Source organism: Dreissena polymorpha, chromosome 6, assembly GCF_020536995.1.
Source record: "Dreissena polymorpha isolate Duluth1 chromosome 6, UMN_Dpol_1.0, whole genome shotgun sequence".
Taxonomy (NCBI): domain Eukaryota; kingdom Metazoa; phylum Mollusca; class Bivalvia; order Myida; family Dreissenidae; genus Dreissena; species Dreissena polymorpha.
This window is the reverse complement of record NC_068360.1, coordinates 76,498,582-76,520,671: the sequence shown is the minus strand read 5'-3', so window position 1 is coordinate 76,520,671 and position 22,090 is coordinate 76,498,582. Positions and strand designations below refer to the sequence as shown.

General features: G+C 33.9%; 1 protein-coding gene across 2 annotated transcripts in view; it reads left to right on the top strand.

Moving 5' to 3' along the window:
* The first annotated feature begins 6,970 nt into the window (after nt 1-6,970).
* The window catches only part of LOC127833343 (uncharacterized), a 67,212-nt gene continuing 52,092 nt past the window's right edge, over nt 6,971-22,090 (top strand). Inside the window, exons 1-5 of one of the 2 annotated variants that reach the window (XM_052358529.1) lie at nt 6,971-7,112; nt 16,041-17,397; nt 17,979-18,009; nt 18,529-18,588; nt 18,886-21,685. In XM_052358529.1, the coding sequence (XP_052214489.1) occupies nt 16,156-17,397; nt 17,979-18,009; nt 18,529-18,588; nt 18,886-19,256 (1,704 nt within the window). In that variant the 5' untranslated portion in view covers nt 6,971-7,112; nt 16,041-16,155 and the 3' untranslated portion in view covers nt 19,257-21,685. Of the gene's footprint in view, nt 7,113-16,040; nt 17,398-17,978; nt 18,010-18,528; nt 18,589-18,885; nt 21,686-22,090 lie in introns of those variants that run through there. The other variant, XM_052358528.1, reaches the window with a different exon arrangement.

Genomic DNA, 22,090 nt, shown 5'->3' with positions numbered 1-22,090 from the left:
ATGCATATACTGTATTTCTCCTCATTATTGAATACCAAAACTGTTCTTACTTATCTATATATTTATGTTATACAACTTACCAAAAAGTTCATCGCCATAATAGGAAATAGACGTTCACATTTTTTTTCAACTTATGTTTTATTAAACATTGTTATTACATCGATTGCAATGTCTTCTGTTTTGTATTTTGATGTTTAGGGAGTTTTGTTTAGTTTACTAGTAATTGCTTTGGATATATTTGTGTTTTCGTGCTTTCAAAAGTATATCTCGATCACAGCTATATAAATACTATCTCGATCACAGCTATATAAATACTATCTCGATCACAGCTGTATAAATACTATCTCGATCATAGCTATATAAATACTATCTCGATCACATCTATATAAATACTATCTCGATCACAGCTATATAAATACTAACCACGGCTCAGGCGAATCCTTTAAGAGACGTATTCTTATTAATTGTTGTTATTTTCGTATAAAAATGTGAGAATACTTTTTGAGGCAACTGAATATAATAATTAAAAAAGATATAAAAAAATATTACAAAATCCAAAATATCAAACAATAGTGTGACTGTTGTGACAAGGGAATACATGATATATAAAATAAATAAACAGAAATATTACAAAATCAAACATATCAAACAATAGTGTTGATGTTGTATATTTCCAAATTGAAGTAGTTATTTATATCTATCAGGCCTAAAACCCACTTTAGTCTTGTAATTTTAAAGCGGAAAGTGTCGTCCCTGATTAGCCTGTGCGGACTGCACAAGCTAATCTGGGGCGACACTTAAACCACATGCATTAAAGCACTATTTCACTAAGCGCTGCTCAAATGTAGCGATTAAACGAAGATTAATTCGTCTTCACATGTACAGAAACACACAACTACAACCCATTTGCAAACGTGAGGACCTTTATGAGTTGTGTCATGGTGGAGGTTTTGATAGCGAAAATTTATGTTTTTTTAGTTGGCACCAGTGATTATCGGCCACAACTATAGTTTGACGTAATCCACTCAATTGCTGGATGCATTTGGACGGTTTACAATAGGGCGGTTAAATAGTTTATTACATAATATGTATCATCTGACAGTTACTTCATCATTTCAATACAGTGCGTTGGATACATGTCCTATGAAACAAAAAGTATGAAAACACACCTCTGACTCCAGATAACTCAGAATACAATCTTAACAACTTTGGCTCCCCACTGCTGAGATAGAGATTAATAGGTTGGTGACGTGGATGGAGAATGGTTATCTGGCAAGTCGGAGGAATTTATTGGCTCACCCGATAAGATCCTCCGACGAGCAAGATTACCATTCTCCATCTACGTCACCAACCTATTATTCTATTTATCCTGTAACATTTACAACATTCGTTGAACTGTTTCTAAAATATATAGTTTCCAAGTATTTTGTGTTTAAATATGTAATATGGTAAACATCACGCGCGAAAAAAACATTGTGACGTCACGTCAGGCAAAGCGCTTAGGCTAGCTTCCATCTTGTTAAAACACACAGAAATCGAGTTACTCGTAATTAATTCAATACACAAAGACGAAATTATGCTGTTTAAATAATAATGTTTTTACATGTATTTGGTATTTTATTAATAGAAAAAAAGTATATTTTATTAATAGAAAATAGTAAATGCATGCGCATGCGCGGATAGCAACTGACGGATATTCGAGGTCACGTGGTCATCTAGCCTAATATTTTTTGGGATATTAGGTTACCTGGTTATCGGGCTGATTTAAAGGCATGTGACAGGATAAAGAGCAATATTTGTTTAGGACAATTATATACTTTTTTATTTTGCCATTGGTATAACAAACATGGTTTGTAGGGCGTTCCGTACAAAAACACAGGTATAACTAGTAATGTTTACTTTAAAGTGTTTCACATTTCATGAAACGTTTATATATCTGTTTATAAATGAATTTACGTAAAACGGCAATTTTTTCATGTACAGCAAAAGCCGAGTGCCAATCGGATGACCGCGCACTATTTATTTTCATGCGTATTAATTCAATTCGGCGAGCACGTAGAATAATTAAGCCGACGTAAAATTCATTTATCCCTTAACCACTGTGAGCTTCGTTATTGTAACCCTTTACAACTTAGATACGTATTTCAACTCTTTACCACTTAGATACGAATTCGTAACCTTGTACCACTTAGATTATGTATTTTAACCCTTTACCACTTAGATACGTATCTTTAACCCCTTACCACCTAGATGCGTATTTTCACGCATCTGTTGTCCATTATAGAGTAACAATTAATTAAAGACCTTTCTTACTAAATTCAAGTTTTAAAGGCATCATTTCCATCCCTTGGATACGGATGAGCAGCAAACAGCATACAAGCTGAACAGACTGCGAGTTGCTCGCAGGCTGTTCGGGTTTTATGCTGTTTGCACATAGCCATTTTCATTTTGCTTCTAAGTGGGAAAGTGTTAAAAATGTATTGGAACATCTGTGGCAGCAACAGAAAATATCACGCTTTTATCATATGTCGTTTCTGAGAAAACGAATATTTAAAAATGTCTTGTTATAAGTGCTTCTTAATGGTAATATTTATTATAGACTTCTGATTGTTAAACTTACTTTCGTAGAAGCATTAACTTAAAGTTATAACTTACTTCCTGGTTTTAGATCGATACTAAATCAAATGCAATGAAGGATGAGCGTATAAATTGCAATGTCATGACTGATTGATATCTTTCTTTGTTCACATATTTGTCGTCCGTCACTTTAGGTAGGGAGCTTCTAATCTTAATTGCGCATTGGAATATGTAAATATCTTTTAAGATGGGCATATAACGATTGAAATTTATTAATTAGTTCCTATTTAAATAAGTTCAAAGAGTACATAATTGATCATTTTATTACTTAACCCAAAACTATGCACCTACAGTTTGATATGACAAGAGGGTTTGTATACTAACATTCCCAAACCTATCAAGGTCGTGTTCTGAGAATCTGGCAATATTAAGTTAATGTTTTTTTATTTTTGTTAGATGCCAAAGCATTCGAAAGTACGAAATGTCTATGATTTATAAAACAGCTTTGCTTTTTTTAATTTTAAGTGTACTGATAACAACGTCTTTGTTTTACCAGAAACAAGGTCATTGATAAACACCGTGATGCAAATCTGAAGTATGATCTGCTTTCAATTTTAACCCATTTATGCCTAGTGGACTCTCCCATCCTTCTAAATTGGATCAATTTATTTTCAAAATAAGGGATGTCTAGTATATTTATTTCTATATTTAGAATATTTCTTTAGAAATTCCTCTAAGCAAACAGCGCAGACCCTGATGAGACGACGCATCATGCGGCGTCTCATCTGAATCTACGCTGTTTGCCAAGGCCTTTTTTTCTAGACGCTAGGCATAAATTGGTTAAAAGCGTACAGTTTTTTTATTCTGAGAAAAATAGTCACATTTCAGTCTGCAATATAATTACATAGAATTACAAACAATCTTTTTCGCAAACGAAGCAAAAGGATTTTAATAAAAATAAAAGTTTGGCTAATGATTATTCAACACGCAATTTCGACATAGTTATGGAGAATGAATCGCCTTTGCTGAAAGAAAGATAGTTGTTGCGACAAATTATAAATGTGAAATTTGAAATGAAAACATTTATTTGTTCGGCGTCCGTTAAAAACCCAAACATATATTACTCACTATGTGTATTTAAAAGTATGTTATATGCAGATTAACGTGTGAATATATGTATAGTAATGTAAGATACTTCCATGAGAGCATTTGTGACAAATCGAGTGTAAATTGTGCGACCTGGCGTTGGTATTTTGACTTTTCGCTTTGGTTGGGTTATTGAGTTTTAACAATAAGTAAAATAAGGTTTAGTTATTCTTTCCATACTTACTGATTTATGTGCATGTGTTTTTATCAAATTTGACACCCAAGAGAGCTTGAAAGTATGCCTTACCCTGGCGATGTTCAGCTTATTGGTGAATATGAGCCGCGTTCTACGAAAACTGGGCTTAATGCGTGTGCAGAAAGTGTCGTCCCAGATTAGCCTGTGCAGTCCGCACAGGCTAATCTGGGACCACACTTTCCGCTTTTAAGGTAGTTTTAGTTTCAAGGAAGTCCCTCCTTACCGAAAATCAAGTTTAGGCGGAATGTGTCGTCCCTGATTAGCATATGCGGACTGCACAGGCTAATCTGGGACGACACTTTCTGCACACGCATTAAGAGCAGTCGTCCCAGAACAAGGCTCATAAATTGCAACATCCTCAGAGGCAGTTACAGAAATGCGAACGCTTTTCCGATCAAAACAAATTAAATGAATTGCCCAGTGCATTCAAGTGTACGTATTCACTATTAACTATAGCGTATACAGGTATTTTTGTTGTAGCATTAAGTTTGAAGCATTTAACTTCTTCCTATTAAAAGATCGATACTGTGAACAATACAGTGGAGGTTGATATGTACGGTCGTACTTTGTTCGCAGTCCCCTGGGCCTTGACCATTTTTGACGTTGCAAATATGTATTGTTCACTCTAATATGTCACAAACAAATTGCAATTTTTCATTTCTCTTTGGATTTTTTGGCGATTTTCAATACCATTTCCTCATAGTTTATAGAGTACATAATCATTACTAACCGGCGACAAAAACATAATATTTTGGCTACCTAATAAATATATATATATATATATATATATATATATATATATATATATATATATATATATATATATATATATATATATATATATATATATATATATATATATATATATATATATATATATATATATTAAAATGAAGACCCAACACTTTTTTGCGATTCCTATAACAAGACCATTACAAATTAAGTTGCGATCAATAATTGTGTTAATTATTGTCAAGGTATTTTTTTTACTGGGGCCCAATGCCAAAACTTGCGAAAGTACTAAAAGTTCAAATTTTGTGAAATATGCGTGCTTTCTTAGGTCTGGCACTTACCAGAAACAAGGTCATTGATACACACCCTATTGACTATCTAAGGTATGTACAGCTGGCAGTTTCAAAAGCGAAAAAGGTACACTCTGGGTCAAGACATTACAGTTGAGTCTGGGCTGGTATCATTAAAAACAGTGATCCCATCCGATCCAGAAACATCCGATCAGACCAGCCACTGGCATACGATGAATTATATTTAAAAAAATAACATGGTGTTTGCGGAATGAAAAATTTAAGTTAAAACAATTTCGATAAATTCTTTTATTATAAGATATTGCACCAAAATCTGTTGAAGTGTAATAGAAGTGTAATAGAAAATTGTTTAAAAATTTGTGTAGATATAATGTCATACAATGTTAAGAGCTATTTCGCGAGACAAAAAACTTCACGTATTCTTTGTTTTCTTTGATTTACGGTACTCGAACCGTGTAAAAGACGTTGAACTGCTTTGCTTTAAGGCCCTGACCGTGCCTAATATAAGTTCGCGTAGAACTATGTCTCGTTATTTTGTATAAAACATGTGTCTGCTTAGAGATATGTAGTTCTTGATTATTTTTTCTTTTGGCGAGACATTTATTTGGTTTGATATAGCGTCTTGCGACCTTGTATGAACCATTTTACTGTCTGCATGCATGGTCATGGGGCCTTATAGGTAATATGTGTCTGCTTTGATCTAAAGCCTTTCACAGTGTTATTTGATATTTGCCGCATAGCATTGGGGCATTCTATTTGGTATTTGACTGATCTCAAAATAAAATATGTTTTTAGTTAGGAAGACGCCAAGTAAATGTATCAGAGCGCATTTAACTTTATTCTTATTTCAAATATGTGATCAAAATGGGTATTTATATATCATTTTAAATTTAAGAATTATTATTTAATGCAGATAGTATTCAAAATCTAACATTGTTCTCGGCGTAGTTCTATTACGGATGCCCGCCACTACGAAACAAATAACATAATTCTTTTGACCCGAATTGTCTATCGCGTCATAATCTATCATTCATAACTAACAAGTGTTTTAAGTTTTACAAAAATCATTGCGAATTTTTTTTTATAAAAAAAAATCCAATAACAAGCTGCGAATCATTTGCAAAAAAATGTGTCCGAAACTTATGAAAATGAAAAAATGTTGTCTGATAAAAACGATTTTTATAATATGATAGAATCTGATTGGTGCTTATAATCTATGAACGACCCTGACCCCGTAGTGCACATATGACCTGACTACATTTGCAGCTGTTTAGCAAAAAAATCGCGGCGTTCTTTGATGTACTTTTCCGCTATAATTTACCTTCATTAAGTTTCTCTTTTTTTAAAACATTCAAGAAAAAAAGATATCTCCAGCCATAGACACGGAATTTCCGCCCGAAGCGACTTTAAATATACGAAGATCGGACAACATCCGACGGAAGCAGGTACAGACGGGCGGCTGCAACTGCAAATGTGCCTCACAACTAATAGCGTTCGTCGAAGCTTCATAAAAGCGATAAAAGGAAGCCTTGAATGGGCGATATAATTCGGGTTCAAGTTATTTTGAAAGCACCCGAGCTAGAAACCGTCTTGAATAGGGCTTTTGCCATACGAGTGTCTCCTTCAAAACCCTAACACAATTTTGATGGAAATGGTGTGGTTACCTTCCTTGCAATGCCAGACGTCCGGATAGCATTGACCTCAGTTCAGTTACCGTAAGTTATTAACAAAAAGGGTCGTGAGCTCCGTGTGCTGTTTCCGCAAGTGTTTTCAAACATATATTTTCTAAATGTGACGAAACCTTATATGCACCACTCCTATCTTACCTGGATAACCATGCCAAAATTGTCAGGTCGCTCCGTTCGCCAGCTTATTTTCCCTGAACTATGACATAGAGTGTTAACATAAAACGGTATGTTAAGTTAAAACATTTACGTGAAAATATATAGGGAATTCCCCCTTCTTGTACCAATTTACTACCCATTTAAACGCTTTATTAAAAAACTATACATATTTAAGCGCGCTGTAGGTAAAACATGTCGAGTTTAAATTCGCTGAATATATTTCATAACGTGCAGTTAAACTGCTGTGTGCAATAATTATCAGGATATATTCTTGTTCTCACCAGCTTTGGGGCTGTCGATTTTCATGTATGTATATTTACTATTATTTAGCCAATCGAAATCTTTGTTTTCCCATAATTTTTCATTTTTGACATGTTCTTTTTTATTAGCATTACTATGATTAAAGATACAGAAAATAAAACATACTAGCTTGATTTGCATTCATTTGCAAACTACTGCATTTTGGGTAATTATTGCAACCGCTTGCGCTGAAATAATAAGGTGTTATATCGCTTTGAACGTTTATTTTGGAATGTAATATTTATCAAAGTTGAGGTTTATCTTTGAAATGTGCTTATGGTTTTATTGCAAACTTAAATATTATCTATTTATTTAATACAATGACATTTAATGCGTTTTACCATAAAGATACTCATATGTGTATTTAACTGTGATGTGACACATTTAAGAAACCATCTTATAAACAAGTTCTGAGTTGGTGAATATATATTGTAAATTTGTCCGTTAATATAATCTCAAAAAGTGAACTTAAAGTTGATAGAAAGATTTGTGCAAACACAATACACGTTATGATTTCTGTAGAAGTGATCAATATATACATGTATTGTTTTTCTCTTTTTTACTTATGCGACTACATATTATTTAAGACTGTATTATTGAGCAAATAAAGTATTGGTTAACTTATGTTCTGATTGCATGTATTATGCAAAAATAGTAAACTTTCGAACTTCGTCGATCAAATTATTAGTGCACTTTTACGTATGTGTACATTTGAAAGTAAACATAGACACGCTTTTTCTATTGAAATTAGATCTGAATGACACTATTTTTTTCATTTGTTGATAGACATATCGACGATACTCATCGTTCATGTTTAAATGTAAAAAATGTGTTTCAAATAATAATTATATATCCTGATTACTCAAAATTTTTAATTTCCAAATGCATTCTGTACGCTTTACACTTGTTTAAAAAAACAGTCTACTTCAATAAATGCATTATATTTTAATTTAAGTGTTTAATCTAGCGAATCGATATTACTTCATCTCTATTAACTGCCAACTAAGGTGATTTAATTAACCCTTTGCATGCTGGGAAATTTGTCGTCTGCTAAAATGTCGTCTGCTGAATTTCTAAAATTTGCATTTTCTTCGATTTTTTTCAAAGAATACTATCAGCATAGCGAACAGTTTGGATCCTGATGAGACGCCACGTTCTGTGGCGTCTCATCTGGATCCAAACTGTTTGCAAAGGCCTTCAAAATTAGGTTCTTGAAAGATTAAGTTCAACTTCCGTGAACATGTATGTGTCCCAGTGTTGCGCAATAAGTCTTCAGCGGAAATGTTAAGTTACTAGTTAATGTAATTCTATACTAAACTGTGAGGGCCGGCCTTCTCTATTTCATGAAGACTTTCACATACAGCATGTTCGTAGACTGATTATTGGAAATTCGTCAATTGACAGATCGTTGCAAAAGTAAAAATGAAACTGTTAATTACTAAAACAAAAACACATAATTGCGGTCGAAACATTATTTAACGCAAAAGAAGTTAACAATTTAGTTTTATGTGAAATAATCATTTCTTCAAGACACATTTGTTTTGTATTTGTAAATAATGTTGAGTTTGGATGTGGGGAGTTTTATAATAAGTTTTATTATAACAATGAGGATCAAAATAAGATAAACAATAACCGAAAATATGATTATTCAAATTTAACATAACAACATCTTGTGCATATTCTTTGCAAAAGTTAGGGTGGAATTAAGTATTTCTCTGTTCACTAACAAGTAAGTTGTTTTTTTTTCTTTCTTTTGCGAGAAATCTTGGTGAACTATGCCATAATTATAATATAATTTTCGATGTATGCTCAATAATAGATTCGCACCGTAGTTTCGATGCGTATGACTTGAATCACGAGACTTAAAACCGCGATGCATAAAGCCTCTGACGGATCAGGTCAACAGAATTGCTTATTGACCGAGTAATATCGATGTTTCGAAAGTAATTACGAATCTAACACATAAAAAACGAAAACGATATTTTACCATCCTGTGTTCAGTTTGGCACTTCTTTAATTCAGCGCTCGAGTATGTTTACGACGCTGTTTGAGTTCGTTGTCTTTTAGAAGTTCTCCGTGTAAATTGGGTAATAAATAACTTTACAGCATTTATATAGAACTATCACTGTGCGGAAAAGTCAGCTTTCTTATTACGTGAAAATTTATAAGCACTCGCAGTTAACAGATACACGACGGTTGTTTTATAGAAGACATGACCCAGATACTAAATAGACGTACTAGTTTTGTGAGAATTTTTAAATTCTATTTTAAAGACCCGCGCAAAATTAATGACTTTCGTAAGCACAAGTTTTTTCAAGCACTATGGAGGTTTATATTAAACTTCAGTGTGACTCATAAAATTCGCACTATGTTTATAAACATGGCCCAAATCAAGTTCGGCCTTGAGATAAACCTACGCCGTGCTCTTAAAGGGACTTGTCAGCAATATTTTCTACCGATATATACATATGGATTTAACCATGCATACTAGTATCATCCCTTCTTTTACGCATATATTTATCTAGGTACAATGTTAAATGTATTCAATGGTTATAAAGAACTGCAATGCTTTGGTTACCAGGACGAATTAAAATATTTATAAAGTAATACATGTACATATGAATTCGTCCATAAAACTTTGTCTAAGCAACAAGTGTATGAATCTCGTTGTGCGAAAACTCAGCTTAATGCATGTGCGTGAAGTGTCGTCCCAGATTATACATCTGTGTAGTCCGCAGCTCTGTCCAATCTGGTATACGGACCTTACGCACATTTCTGAAACCCCGCTTATCTATTTTTTGTGAGCATTACATATAAACGTACATACATTTCATACGCAGTGTTCAATATGGCTGGAATGGCACTGTAGGCGACGTAGAAAGTGAAGTATGTAACGAAAATAACAACACTGCATAATTTTATTTATCAGCAGTAACCGAAAACATCGAGCATGTGGTATCGTAATATATAAGAGCCGTGCTCTGTGAAAAGGGGGTAATCAGTCCACACAGGCTAATCAGGGACGGCACTTTCCGCTTTTATGTTTTTCGTTTAAAGAAAGTCTCTTCCAAGCAAAAAATAAGTTTAGGCGGAAAGTGTCGTCCCTGATTAGCCTGTGCGCACTCTTTGCGCACATGCATTAAACCCCCTTTTCACAGAGCACGGCTTATATGTTTGTAAACATAGATTCGCGATTGCATGATATACATTTTTGCAACTCTAGGTCATTACTCAAACAATCTTAATATTCAAGATAAAAAAGTCCCAAAACAATTGAAAGATAACCTTATGCACACCATGTATTCTCTACATTGTGAACACGCTATCGGGCTTATTACATAGAAATATTATATATCTATTGTAATCATTGATTGACCCCGTTTTATTTACTTCGAATAGAGGCAGTCAGTGAAATCTATCACGAGTTTAAAACTTCTTGAAGTGTGGCTTTAAAATATATATAACAATAATAGAAGTTAACTTAAGACTCATTTTTTAAAACTAATAATTTTGTCATATATGAAAGGGATTCTCAGGCGTTATTGAGTAAAACATAATTATTTCCGTGGTTGCAAAACACAAACATACGCTCACGCAAGCACACGTACGCACTGAGACACATGAACAAACACACGAATAAGCAATTATTAATAGAAACTCCATGCATCTATATTTCACGCAATTTATCGACACCAAGAACACTTTGACACGTTTATTATTCGGTTTTATTTACCGTTGCGTTTTCAAAATATGTCAGGTTTTGAAAACAAGAAACGATATAGACATGGCTTGTGCAAACGTTGTTGAAATGCTTTGATTTCATGTATCCACGCATCATATTGTACAATTACTTACATTTGCATATCTTGCAACACTTTAAATTATTACATATTACGAACGCTTGTTAATATCTTACTCCTTAAATGAACAAACCAAATGAGCATTTAAATCCATTGTGCATTTACAACTATGACCTTAATTCCGTTATGTATGTAACAAGTTTTCGATAATATGTCTACGCGACTTATTGGAAGTTATTTTTTATGTAAGCGGCAATAGCATGATATAAGTGAATGCATCACAATAAAGCAAACACTAGTATGCGACAAACTTCTGAGGGTAAAAATGGTCATGATTTGCCCGTGTTTAGCTCAAAATATACTCGAGGGTTCATACAAGAAAAGAAGTTTAGAAAATCGTTAAAATGTTTTCATTTATATATTGTAACACATGTCAATATTTCCGTTTAAGAACCTACATGTTAAGTTTAAATTGCCACAGCGGATTTAACCGTGACAGAAATAGGATATACGTATATAATGTAGAAACTTTTCATGTAGAAAATGTAAAGTGCAATTAAAACCGTAAACCGTGAAGTTTAAATATCACTTTAAGTGTTGCCGCCAAAACGAAGACAAGTTGACGAAAGAAAAGAATCCCAACAGAGTCATACTATTAAAGCAGCGGTTTCATTGTGTCATACAGGAGATATACGACGGTGATATTGTTGACAATTTGAATGTCATTGAAACATGGTATATAGCATAAAATATTATTAAACCTGAACAAACATTTATTTAACTTATTTTTAGTTTCGAGGTTCTGGTTGAGTATGTGGCTTGAATAATATGAACATTAAATGATAGACATTAAAGGGGCACTACCCTACATCAAAACAAAATAAAAATCAAAAAAATCGTGGTTTTATCAGGAAACATTTTTTCCAATCAGTCAATGATTAAGGTACAACAAACATTCATTTCGTTCGCTTTTTATTATTTATAAAATGTATACTCTCGAAATTTTTCAGCCAATCAGATGTCAATGTAAATCTGGCACTTGTTTAGAGACTTGCGTGCCTTTTATTGTGAAAACAACATCCAACATCAATAAATAATTCAGGTCACGCTTGCGGAGTGTGGTATTCACTCCAAATACGCATCGAGACCCGTTGTTTAAAACCTGTATCTCAACATATATAGGTCAGGGTAGGAAAGACTTTGTTCTGACGAATGTTTGCATATTTCTTCTTCATTTAACATGCTTTCATTAAGAGCCCCCGTAGCTTTTTAAGTATTTCGAATGCGCAGTTGGCTCCTATAGTCCTGAATGCGTTTGACACTATGGCGTTTGTATGTTTTGCCCTGTATTGTATAGTCGATTCGTCACTAGTCTAAAATAAAAGACTGAGGGGATTAACGAAATAAAATGCTCCTGACGATGCTTCCGAGGTTTCATTATTAATACGCATTCTTTAATTTTCATAAAAACCCCTTGCAGTGTTTAAGTGAGTTGCGCCGTGACTCCCATATTCATACACCTTTCGGTTCAGAGTTCTAGGGGAAGCAAACAAGCTTCACAACCTCAAAGTTTACAATTTAAATGTTCGAGCCTTCATGACGACAGGGTCTGCTAAATCTGCATTTACGTGATATGTGGAATCGATGTGCAGTGAAGTAGGTACTTACAGTGCACTTGCGGATATAGTGTCGCCACGTGTAAAGGTCGTCTCAAATATCTTACGAAATTGTCCACGTTTTTCAATCAACAAGTTTCCCTTGACTCATTGACTGATGACAGATAATTATTTCTCAACTACACTCAACTGTTTGTTTTTTAAAAACGATAAGCTTTTTGGAGCAATTGTACGATAAGGAAAATTATTTAAATTCAACGACCAATAGTGTTTATAAGCCAAAATAACCTTGTTATATACCAATTAAGTTACCATTTCCTGATGGACTAAAAAGGCACACGTTACACGTCAGGAAACAGCGCTATGTACATCACGCTCGTAACATAATGCTTACGCCTGCGTGCGTCACTTAATACATTTTCAGGCATGCTAAAGAAATTTTGACGTGGTAAATCAACAAAAATACTTAACAAATTGTGATTGATCCGCGTTCAGTATCAGACTGTAAATACACAGATTACTATAACCGAATATCTATTAATATCTTTTTGCTAAAAAATAGAATTGCCAACGCTAAAATGAAATGTTTAGTTTCCGGTAAGATTTGGTTTTGGACAAGACTTTTCAAAACAATTATCGCATCGACCATCTATTAACAAAAAGTCGAATATTATACAATTAATAAACAATTCAAAGACTGGATAATTTATTCCGAGTATTATGTACATGGTTTATTTAATCTTTACATTTGCACTTTGGGAAATTTGGCTAACCGGAAATGTCGTATGGTAAAACAAACTATGTTCCTGTTTTATATTATAAAGGGTTTAACCGATGGATTCACCCCTTTGTGAACCATCTAAATATCGACAAGACCGAGGTTCGATTACGGTATTTAACATTTCCTATTTCCTTGTAAAGCCGAATGTAACAGGCTTATTGTAATTCTCGTTAAGGAAGAAGGTTATACATGCATACCCTACTGTTAAAACGAACTCAAAGAATAAACTGTCAAATCGGATAAATACGGAGTTAAGAAGTGTATTTGATTTTGGTTTTACTATTTATAGATATTATCAAATATACGTATATGGAAATATTCTACTTTTCGCTATCAACTTTCTTTAAGTATTCAGTCATTTTATTAATGTTTTAAGTAAATTGTTCAAGAACAACGTAAATGTAACTATGTGAATATTTATTGTTTAAATGATAAAATTTTCACGAATCTCATTTTCGTAAATCGAAACTGATTCTGTTGACAAAAATACCATTTTAATCATTGCGACCAGTATGTATAAAGTATTGCAGCGCTGCACACTCCAACAATAGTGGAAGGCTCAATATTAATTTTAATAAGTTTCATTGTATTCAGATATCGCAAATGACCCATGTCTTTAAAGTCTGGAGAAAAAATAAGATTCAAAAAGTAACTATGAAATGTAGGACATAATACCCTTTACATCATTTTATTTATGAATCATTAAAGAATGACATCCACACATTAAGTTAAGTTATCTATAAAACTGTTGAAAGATATGAACTTCTCTTGACGATACTTTTGATAAATTTGAAATAGATATGGGCCAAGCTCTATGAAAAGGATGTTTCATGCATGTGCGTAAAGTGTCGTCCCAAATTAGCCTGTGCAGTCCGCACAGGCTAATCAGGGACGACACATTCCGCTTTTATGAGATTTTTGTTTCAAGAAAGTATCTTCTTAGCAAAAGTACAGTTTATGCGGAAAGTAGACTGCACAGGCTACTCTGGGACGACAAGTTACGCACATGTATTAGACCCCCTTTTCACTGAGCACGTCTAATATATAGATACATGGCTTTAAAAAACGTGACTCATTACGGCATGTAAACAAATTTAAATCCATATTTATTTTAGCCGTGCTATGTGAAAAGGGGGTTTAATGCATGTATGTAAAATGTCGCCCATTCTCAGGGACGACACTTTCCGCCTAAACTGGATTTTTGCCAAGAAGAGACTTTCTTTTAACATAATATATTATAAAAGCGGAAAGTGTCGTCCCTGATTAGCCTGTGCGGACTGCACAGGCTAATCTGGGACGACACTTTACGCACATGCATAAGACCTCTTTTTCACAGAGCACGGCCAATTTATTTTGTGACACAAAGGAAGTCGCCTGCCCATGAAAGGCACAAGATTCAACTGCCTGTTATCTAAAATAGTGACTCATCTTTGTATCACTTGTTTAATAGAAACTACATGCGCTATCAGAACATATTGCTCTACACTTGAGATACCCCTATCTTGTCAACCTAACTCCCCGGTCTCTTTTTTACTATTTATTTTGCTCATGAAATGTGCATAACTTTCTTTTTCATTAAATTATCCGATCGACATACACTATCACAACGGTTGAAGGACTTAATCCGTATTAAGCATTCGCTAACGATGCTAAAAGAAAATATTCTAAGATATACAACAGAAACATGCCTCTTAGATCACCATGCAGGTTTTAGATGTCGGAAAGGTCTCTTATTATATTCGATTGTATTTCAGGTAGGTTTGAGGTTCACTAAATTACCGTCAGTCATTTATGGTGATCTGTCAAGGCTACAATTTGCCAAAATCAGCGTCAGTTCAGACATGTGTACAACCATCTCTTATGTGTTTCCGATATGAGCTTAATAACAATTGCTTTATTTATTTCGCCGATGAAGATTACTTGAATTTTCTGAACTCCTGGCTGAATTCCAAAACACCCATTTTAGCAAGATATATATACTAAAATAGATAGGCATCCGATAAGCAAGGGTTCACGCCCGGCAACTTTATCTAGAGCTAAGTACATGCTACACATATTATTCGAGGCAAATCATTTAATTATATCATACTGGTAGCGAAATCTCGGCCGTCTATACGTACAAAATCCGTCCCGTATGGCTACGAAATCTCGGCCGTCTATACGTACAAAATCCGTCCCGTATAGCTACGAAATCTCGGCCGTCTATACGTACAAAATCCGTCCCGTATGGCTACGAAATCTCGGCCGTCTATACGTACAAAATCCGTCCCGTATGACTAATTGAACAAGAGTCATCATAATTGCTGTCTGTCAGTTAAAAAATCGTCAACAGGAAAATAAACAAAAATGAGTTAAATACGCCGGTCCTGATGAAATACAAATCAGAGCATCAGAGATTGACCATTTAACCCTTTCCCACACACAAGCAAAGTGAAAATGTGCAAACAGCATGAAACCCGAACAGCCTGCTAGTAACTCGCAGTCTGTTCAGGTTTTATTGTTGTTTGCTGCTCATCAGTAACTTAGGGTTGGAAATGACGGCTTAAAATTTGAATCTTATTGGAAAAATCTTTAATTAAATTTAACTTTCTGAGGGACTACACATGCTCAAAATACGATATCTAACTGGTAAAGGTTAATATAGGTAAAAGGAGCATAGTAAAAACTAAAGGTAAATTCATTTGATAGCTATAAACCACATTCTATATCTTGTATATTTTGTTCTTGTTTATTGCAGACTTTGCCAAAGTTTAAGTTGTAAGAACACGTCAATTCAATATAACACTTAATGTCCACCAATGACACAGACCGTTTCTACTATTACGTAATTCAATAATTACTATCATGGAGGAATGAAAGCGATGACTACCAACGCGACCAAACGACGTCGACTTGAAAGCAAAGTCTCAGAGGCCTCTGGCTTCTCGACACAAACACAGCTGACAGACCTGTCTGGATCGTCATCGGACGACAATAACGGCTCCATTCTGAGACGCAATAGTGACAAATCCGACAGTTGCAGTACCGAAAAAATATATTCGGCCATGCCAGAAATGTCAAGTTATTGTAAATATGACGCTCTTAATAGAGAGAGAATGTTTGCTACAAGAAAAGAAACCGGTCAACAAGTAGCGTTCAGTCTTGGTGACGGTAATTTAGACAATGCAGAAAATAACGGACCTCTCGAACAGTTTAGCAACAGTGGTAGAAAATGTGATTATCAGCACACAAGACCGATTTCGAGACCAAGGCATTTATCTGACAACAATGCGAATAAAGTAAATTATACCGGCTACAATCCGCCAATGCATCATGGTGTGAGTATGCCATACACACCTAATGCAACCGAATGCAAGTGTTCATCATGCTTTGATAGGACACAGAATATTGCGAGAGAGCTTTTGCAAAGTAAGGATCCAGAACTCACGTACCGAAAGTCTATGAGCGTAAGATCATTACCGGATATACACTTTAACGGAATCCCCTTTCAATACCCTGTGTCAAACCACAGGCAAGTGTCGAAAACTCCTCTAGACACTGTCGTTAATTTTAATGAGACGCGGGCTGGGAAATATCTTCATACAATGTGTAAAAATCAAATTCAGCATACACCAAGGAGTCTTAATTTTGGAACTCTAGAGACAATTTACGGCGGCGACACTCCGTCTTCAACATTAGAAAATAGACCGTTTCACAAAATGCCTGGTGTTGACCAGTCTGTCGAAAGCAACAAGGACCCAAAGTACGAAATGGTGGAAGGTAATAGTTCCCAACCGCGTTTGGATTCTCCAGTCTCTAGCAAGCAGTCATCTGAATCTAGCAGGTCTGAGAAATGTTTTAACTGTAACAAGTTTACTGTCCTAGTAAGTCTGAACGTTGTGTTGATGTTAGTGATCGTGTCAGCGGTGGCGGTCTACGTTAGTGTAATAGTAGGAAGTAAACTCGTATCAGAGCCGGGACAAATGAACAAAACTTGCGTCAGCTGTAGCGTTCTAGACAGCTTTGATATTCACGAGGGGCTTGGATTGGAAAAAAGACCCGGTGACCTTTGTTGTCTGAAGGCAGATACCAACCTAGTTGACTTCATTATTAAGGTAACTTTTGTTAAAATGACAGAGTCATATATGTATATGGATGATGTAAGAACAGAATTAAGAGAAACGTTTCTTCACGTAACATCTGCCCGTTCTCGAAGATTTTTTCGGTTCTATGTTGTTTAACATTAATTATAATTCACTTATGTTCATGTGTATGTTAAATATTTTAAGTATTTCGTTCACGTATTTACACGGTATTACATCATATACTCATTCTTCACGTCTTTACTAAAATGATATTGGGTTATATCTAAATTTACTATTTGTAAACAAAAGATGAAACTTTTTATGTTATTTTATGTCGTTGTGGCATTTGCATTTGGTTATATTATAATATATACACGAAACATGCACTAAAGGTTTTGGCGAGAAAAATGTCAAGGTCGACCATAATTCTTCTCATATTACAATGATCTTATTGATACATGATGATATTTTTCATTTAAAACGAACATATTCAATTACGCATGTTTTCAAATAGCAATGCATAGACGACGTTATCTATACATACACAAATATTGTAATAATAAAATAAATAGTATGTGAAATGAAGAAATATTTTTTTCCATCTATTTTAGACGAGAAGTGTCACGCATACTTCAATTAAAGGTATTATTGCATTTATTGTATTATTAAGCTGCTAGTCCAAGAAATTCGAAACTACCCATAAAGTTTGTGAATATTGTAATGATCGATAGTGTTGAAATATAGCACTTTCGTAGGATAGATGCAAAAGAAAGAACTTTCTTTGGTTAAGTTCTTTTGTTTTAAAAAGATAAAATAAATTAAAAGTAGCATCTTTTGTCTGTGATTTTGTTTGATATACACATGCATGCATGGTTTTTGCTTTTTTGCCCAAATCATTTTATAAGAGCTTTTCATAATCGTCTATAAAGGAGGCAGGTATGTGTTGTGTGTTAAATACTTTATCTTACACTTCATCGCACTTTTCTGACTAATGATTGTCCTTAAACAACTTCAACTTACATGTTTTTAAACAATCAAACAACTAATATGTTTAGACGTGGACACAAATTCAAACGTTAAAATACATTTAACTGTGTATAATAGAACAGCAAAAACATAGATGTATGTGTGAACACCGTTACAGTTGTGTTTTATTTGCAGCTGAAGATGAGGAGATATATCACGGTCGTCCAATTCTTGAACTCAAGTCAATGGGCTTAGGTATAAACGTGCTTATTTATGAACACCTACTTTAAGACATTCAACTAAATTTATTTATTTATTTAAGATCATGATCATACACTAGCGTTTATACATGTATATGTACTTTAGGTTGCAAATATAAACACTGTGTTTGACTTAAAACGACGTTTTGGAATTGTTTGTTTCATTTATAAAACAAAGTTATGGAAATCTATAAATTCTTAGTCATAGTATCAATAATAATAAGAAATCTCGTTCGTATTATTAAGGATTATTACCAGAAGAATTTAAATAAAATTTATTTTCTTGAACCAGATGACAGGAAAGTACTCTGGAATCCTCGTGGCCTAATTCGAGGCGGCTTGACGTTGAAAGACAGCCACAAAATCGAGTTTAACAAACCTGGATACTATTTCGTTTCAACTGAACTCGCTTTTAAGCCCAATAGTCAAGGGATTCTTCAGGCAGAGTTTACTGCCTATGGCAATCCAGATAACTCGAAGGTTAAGCCGTTGCGGTCCAAGAACGAGACGCTGATAACTCAACCCAATGACAGCAGATACGTCAGCGAATGCAGCTTCGTGGACTTTTTCTTTGCCGGGAGCCACCTTTATGTCAAACTTGATCACGTAGAAGGACTGCAAAAAGAAGACGGACGAATATTGATTTTCTTTCTGGGAAACTAGTCCGCTCTTGTCGTTCTTGGTTTCTATTGATTACGTTGCACAGGTGTCCATGGTGGTGTTAAAAAATGAAAAAGCGTCACAAGTAGTTGTGTCATGGGTTTAGCCGGAAAAGTACATGTTGCTGACATAGTTGATGACGAAGTTATCTGTGTCAGTTCATGATATGATTCTTACCTTCTATCCGTTACCAAAAATGGTTCGAGCTACATAAATATAGATATATCTATATCGTATGTTGATCTCACTTTAAAATACGAAACGAGTATCTGTACATTTTGGTTTTGACAGCGTTATGTTCCATGAACGTTGTGAACTAAAAATCAAACTTATTTTACATTGAGTATGGTGGTGAAATCAACAATAAACACATTGTCTTGTTGATATTGACTTAAACATCTAGCGGAATCCAACACAGCTTCGGAATACATGTGTCTAAACATGTTTGAATCTCTGAAATATGGTCCTCGTCATCGAACTGTATGTGAAACGTGAGATCGCACATACAAAACACGTTTCGGAATAGGGAACAGCTCTGTGTTTTAATGGCGGCAGGTTTTATCACGTGTCCTATGTTTTGCTTTCGACAGCCCGGTACCAGATTTAGATTATGTTGTTCTTATTAAGTCTAAGGTGAACTATATTACATGTTTGCACTGATAAACATGTATAAATATATAAAGATATACATTTCTTTAATAACGAATAAGCAGTGTTCTCGCCCGATTTACCATTTCGGTATTGGTAATAAAAATAGTCCCTACTAAATACAATCTCATATATGTTGAAAAGGCATGACGATGTACAATTACATGTATGCAACTTGTATATGTCGATAGCATATATGCGAAGATGTATTGATTAAAATCTGTATACATCTATGTACATTAGGCTTTATGCATACATATTTATTATATTTTTCCTTGTATTCTTTACATTTATACGTATTGTTTGCAAGGTTTCAGTTGAATTGATGGTTAAATAATGTTAATGTAAAAAGGATTTAAACATGTTATATTTCATTTATTTAATGCAAACTGCGATGTGCCAACATTGCAACGGAATGTTAGTCAGAATTTTCATTTTACAGTTGCTCAAAACAAATGAATACGTTTTACTCTTCAAATTATTCACATTTAGTTTCAGATCTATTTGCTCAAATGAAAATACAAGCTTTTTCAATTTTAGCGTTGAAACACTCGCTCATCAGTCCGTTGCAATGATTGTAAACAAAATCCGATCTCGATATCAGTTATATATTTTTTGGTTGTAAGAAATTCAGTCAAAACATAAGTGCCATAAATGGTTCATATGGCGTATTTATACACATCTGAAATTCGTCGCTATTATAAATGTATGAATAGTTGGTATATGTTTAAATAAACAACACTCTGGTTTCTGTAAAATATATGTTTTGTTATTTTTGCTATGTTATTTTGTTTTTGATTTTATTTTTAGTGTGAACAATTTAACAATGCAAGAGATAGCACATTGCAGTGATTTCATGTATTTTATTCGGCAGGACAATTTCTTTTCAAAATGATGTCAAACATTTAATTTATGATGGTATACAAAGTAATACAATTGCTTCTGTGACTCGCACAAGTGTTAAATGATTAACACGTATATATATCAACAATCTTTCTTTTTGCTTATCTTTCGAAGTTTGTTATTAAGTTTGATCAGCATGATCTCTTTTGAGCATTTGAAAATAAACACAGGCGCAAAAATACAATACGTTGGAACATCAGTTTTGCAAGACTTTATTGCATGTCTACTTAATGGTTTTAAATAACCCTTTAAAGTGAAACAAATAAGAATTAGCATTATTGTTTACATATAGCTATTAGGACATACAATTGGTTATACCAAATGAGTTGTTCAACAATGCATTAATGTTATTTATTTAATGCTTTCCGGTGGTTTATAGAGAAATATCAGTGAATTAAAACTGATAATTTCACTGTTTCAAACAGAGAAAATTATCAGTGAAAATTATCGATAATTTTTATTGTTTAATTGAAATGACGTCATTTTTTTGACGAAATGACGTCATTATCCCAGCAAAATTCTTTAGTCAAACTCTTGAACAATGTGTATAAACTGTGAAAAATACATTAAATAAAAAGAAAACTTGTTTGATTCGGTGGATTATCGATTTTAATTGACCAGTCGCCAAATTATCGATCGCTCCGCCCACATAGTCACGTGGTCTAGTGATTAGAAAACTCCGACAAGCAGATCGCAATTATAGCGCATTACGTGAGTGAAATACTATACTTGTAACGATGTATCATGCTCTTTTTATTAAAGCCGCACACTAAACTAAACTGCTTTGTACAACTTTAATACAATCATAAATGCTTTAGAGAGAAATGGCGTAATCAAAATAAATGAGTTAACTATCAGAAACGTTTCTTATACATATTATAGGAAGTCAGTGGTAAAAATGGAGCATTTATTTCATATTGATTTTGAACTTGTAATATGACCGTCTGGCAGTGAATCCGGTTGCTATTCATATATTATTTTGAAAATATTTTTATTAAATGCAAATGACACATCCATATCATGATGGGTTTTTTGTTTATTAAAAATGTTTTGATCTTTGTTTTATTGTGTTATTTTTAAAAAGACACCGATTTTTTAAATTTAGATATAAATTAAATTTTGATTGTAACCATAATATAATACAGGCCTAATTTCGTGGTTTCATTAACAGATCTAATATGCATTTTATTTCATTTATGTTTAATGGGAACCTGCTTCATTTCACTATCGAAAAATGAAATTTTGGTATTACGGTGCTGTTCACGAACATTCGAATTGAATACATT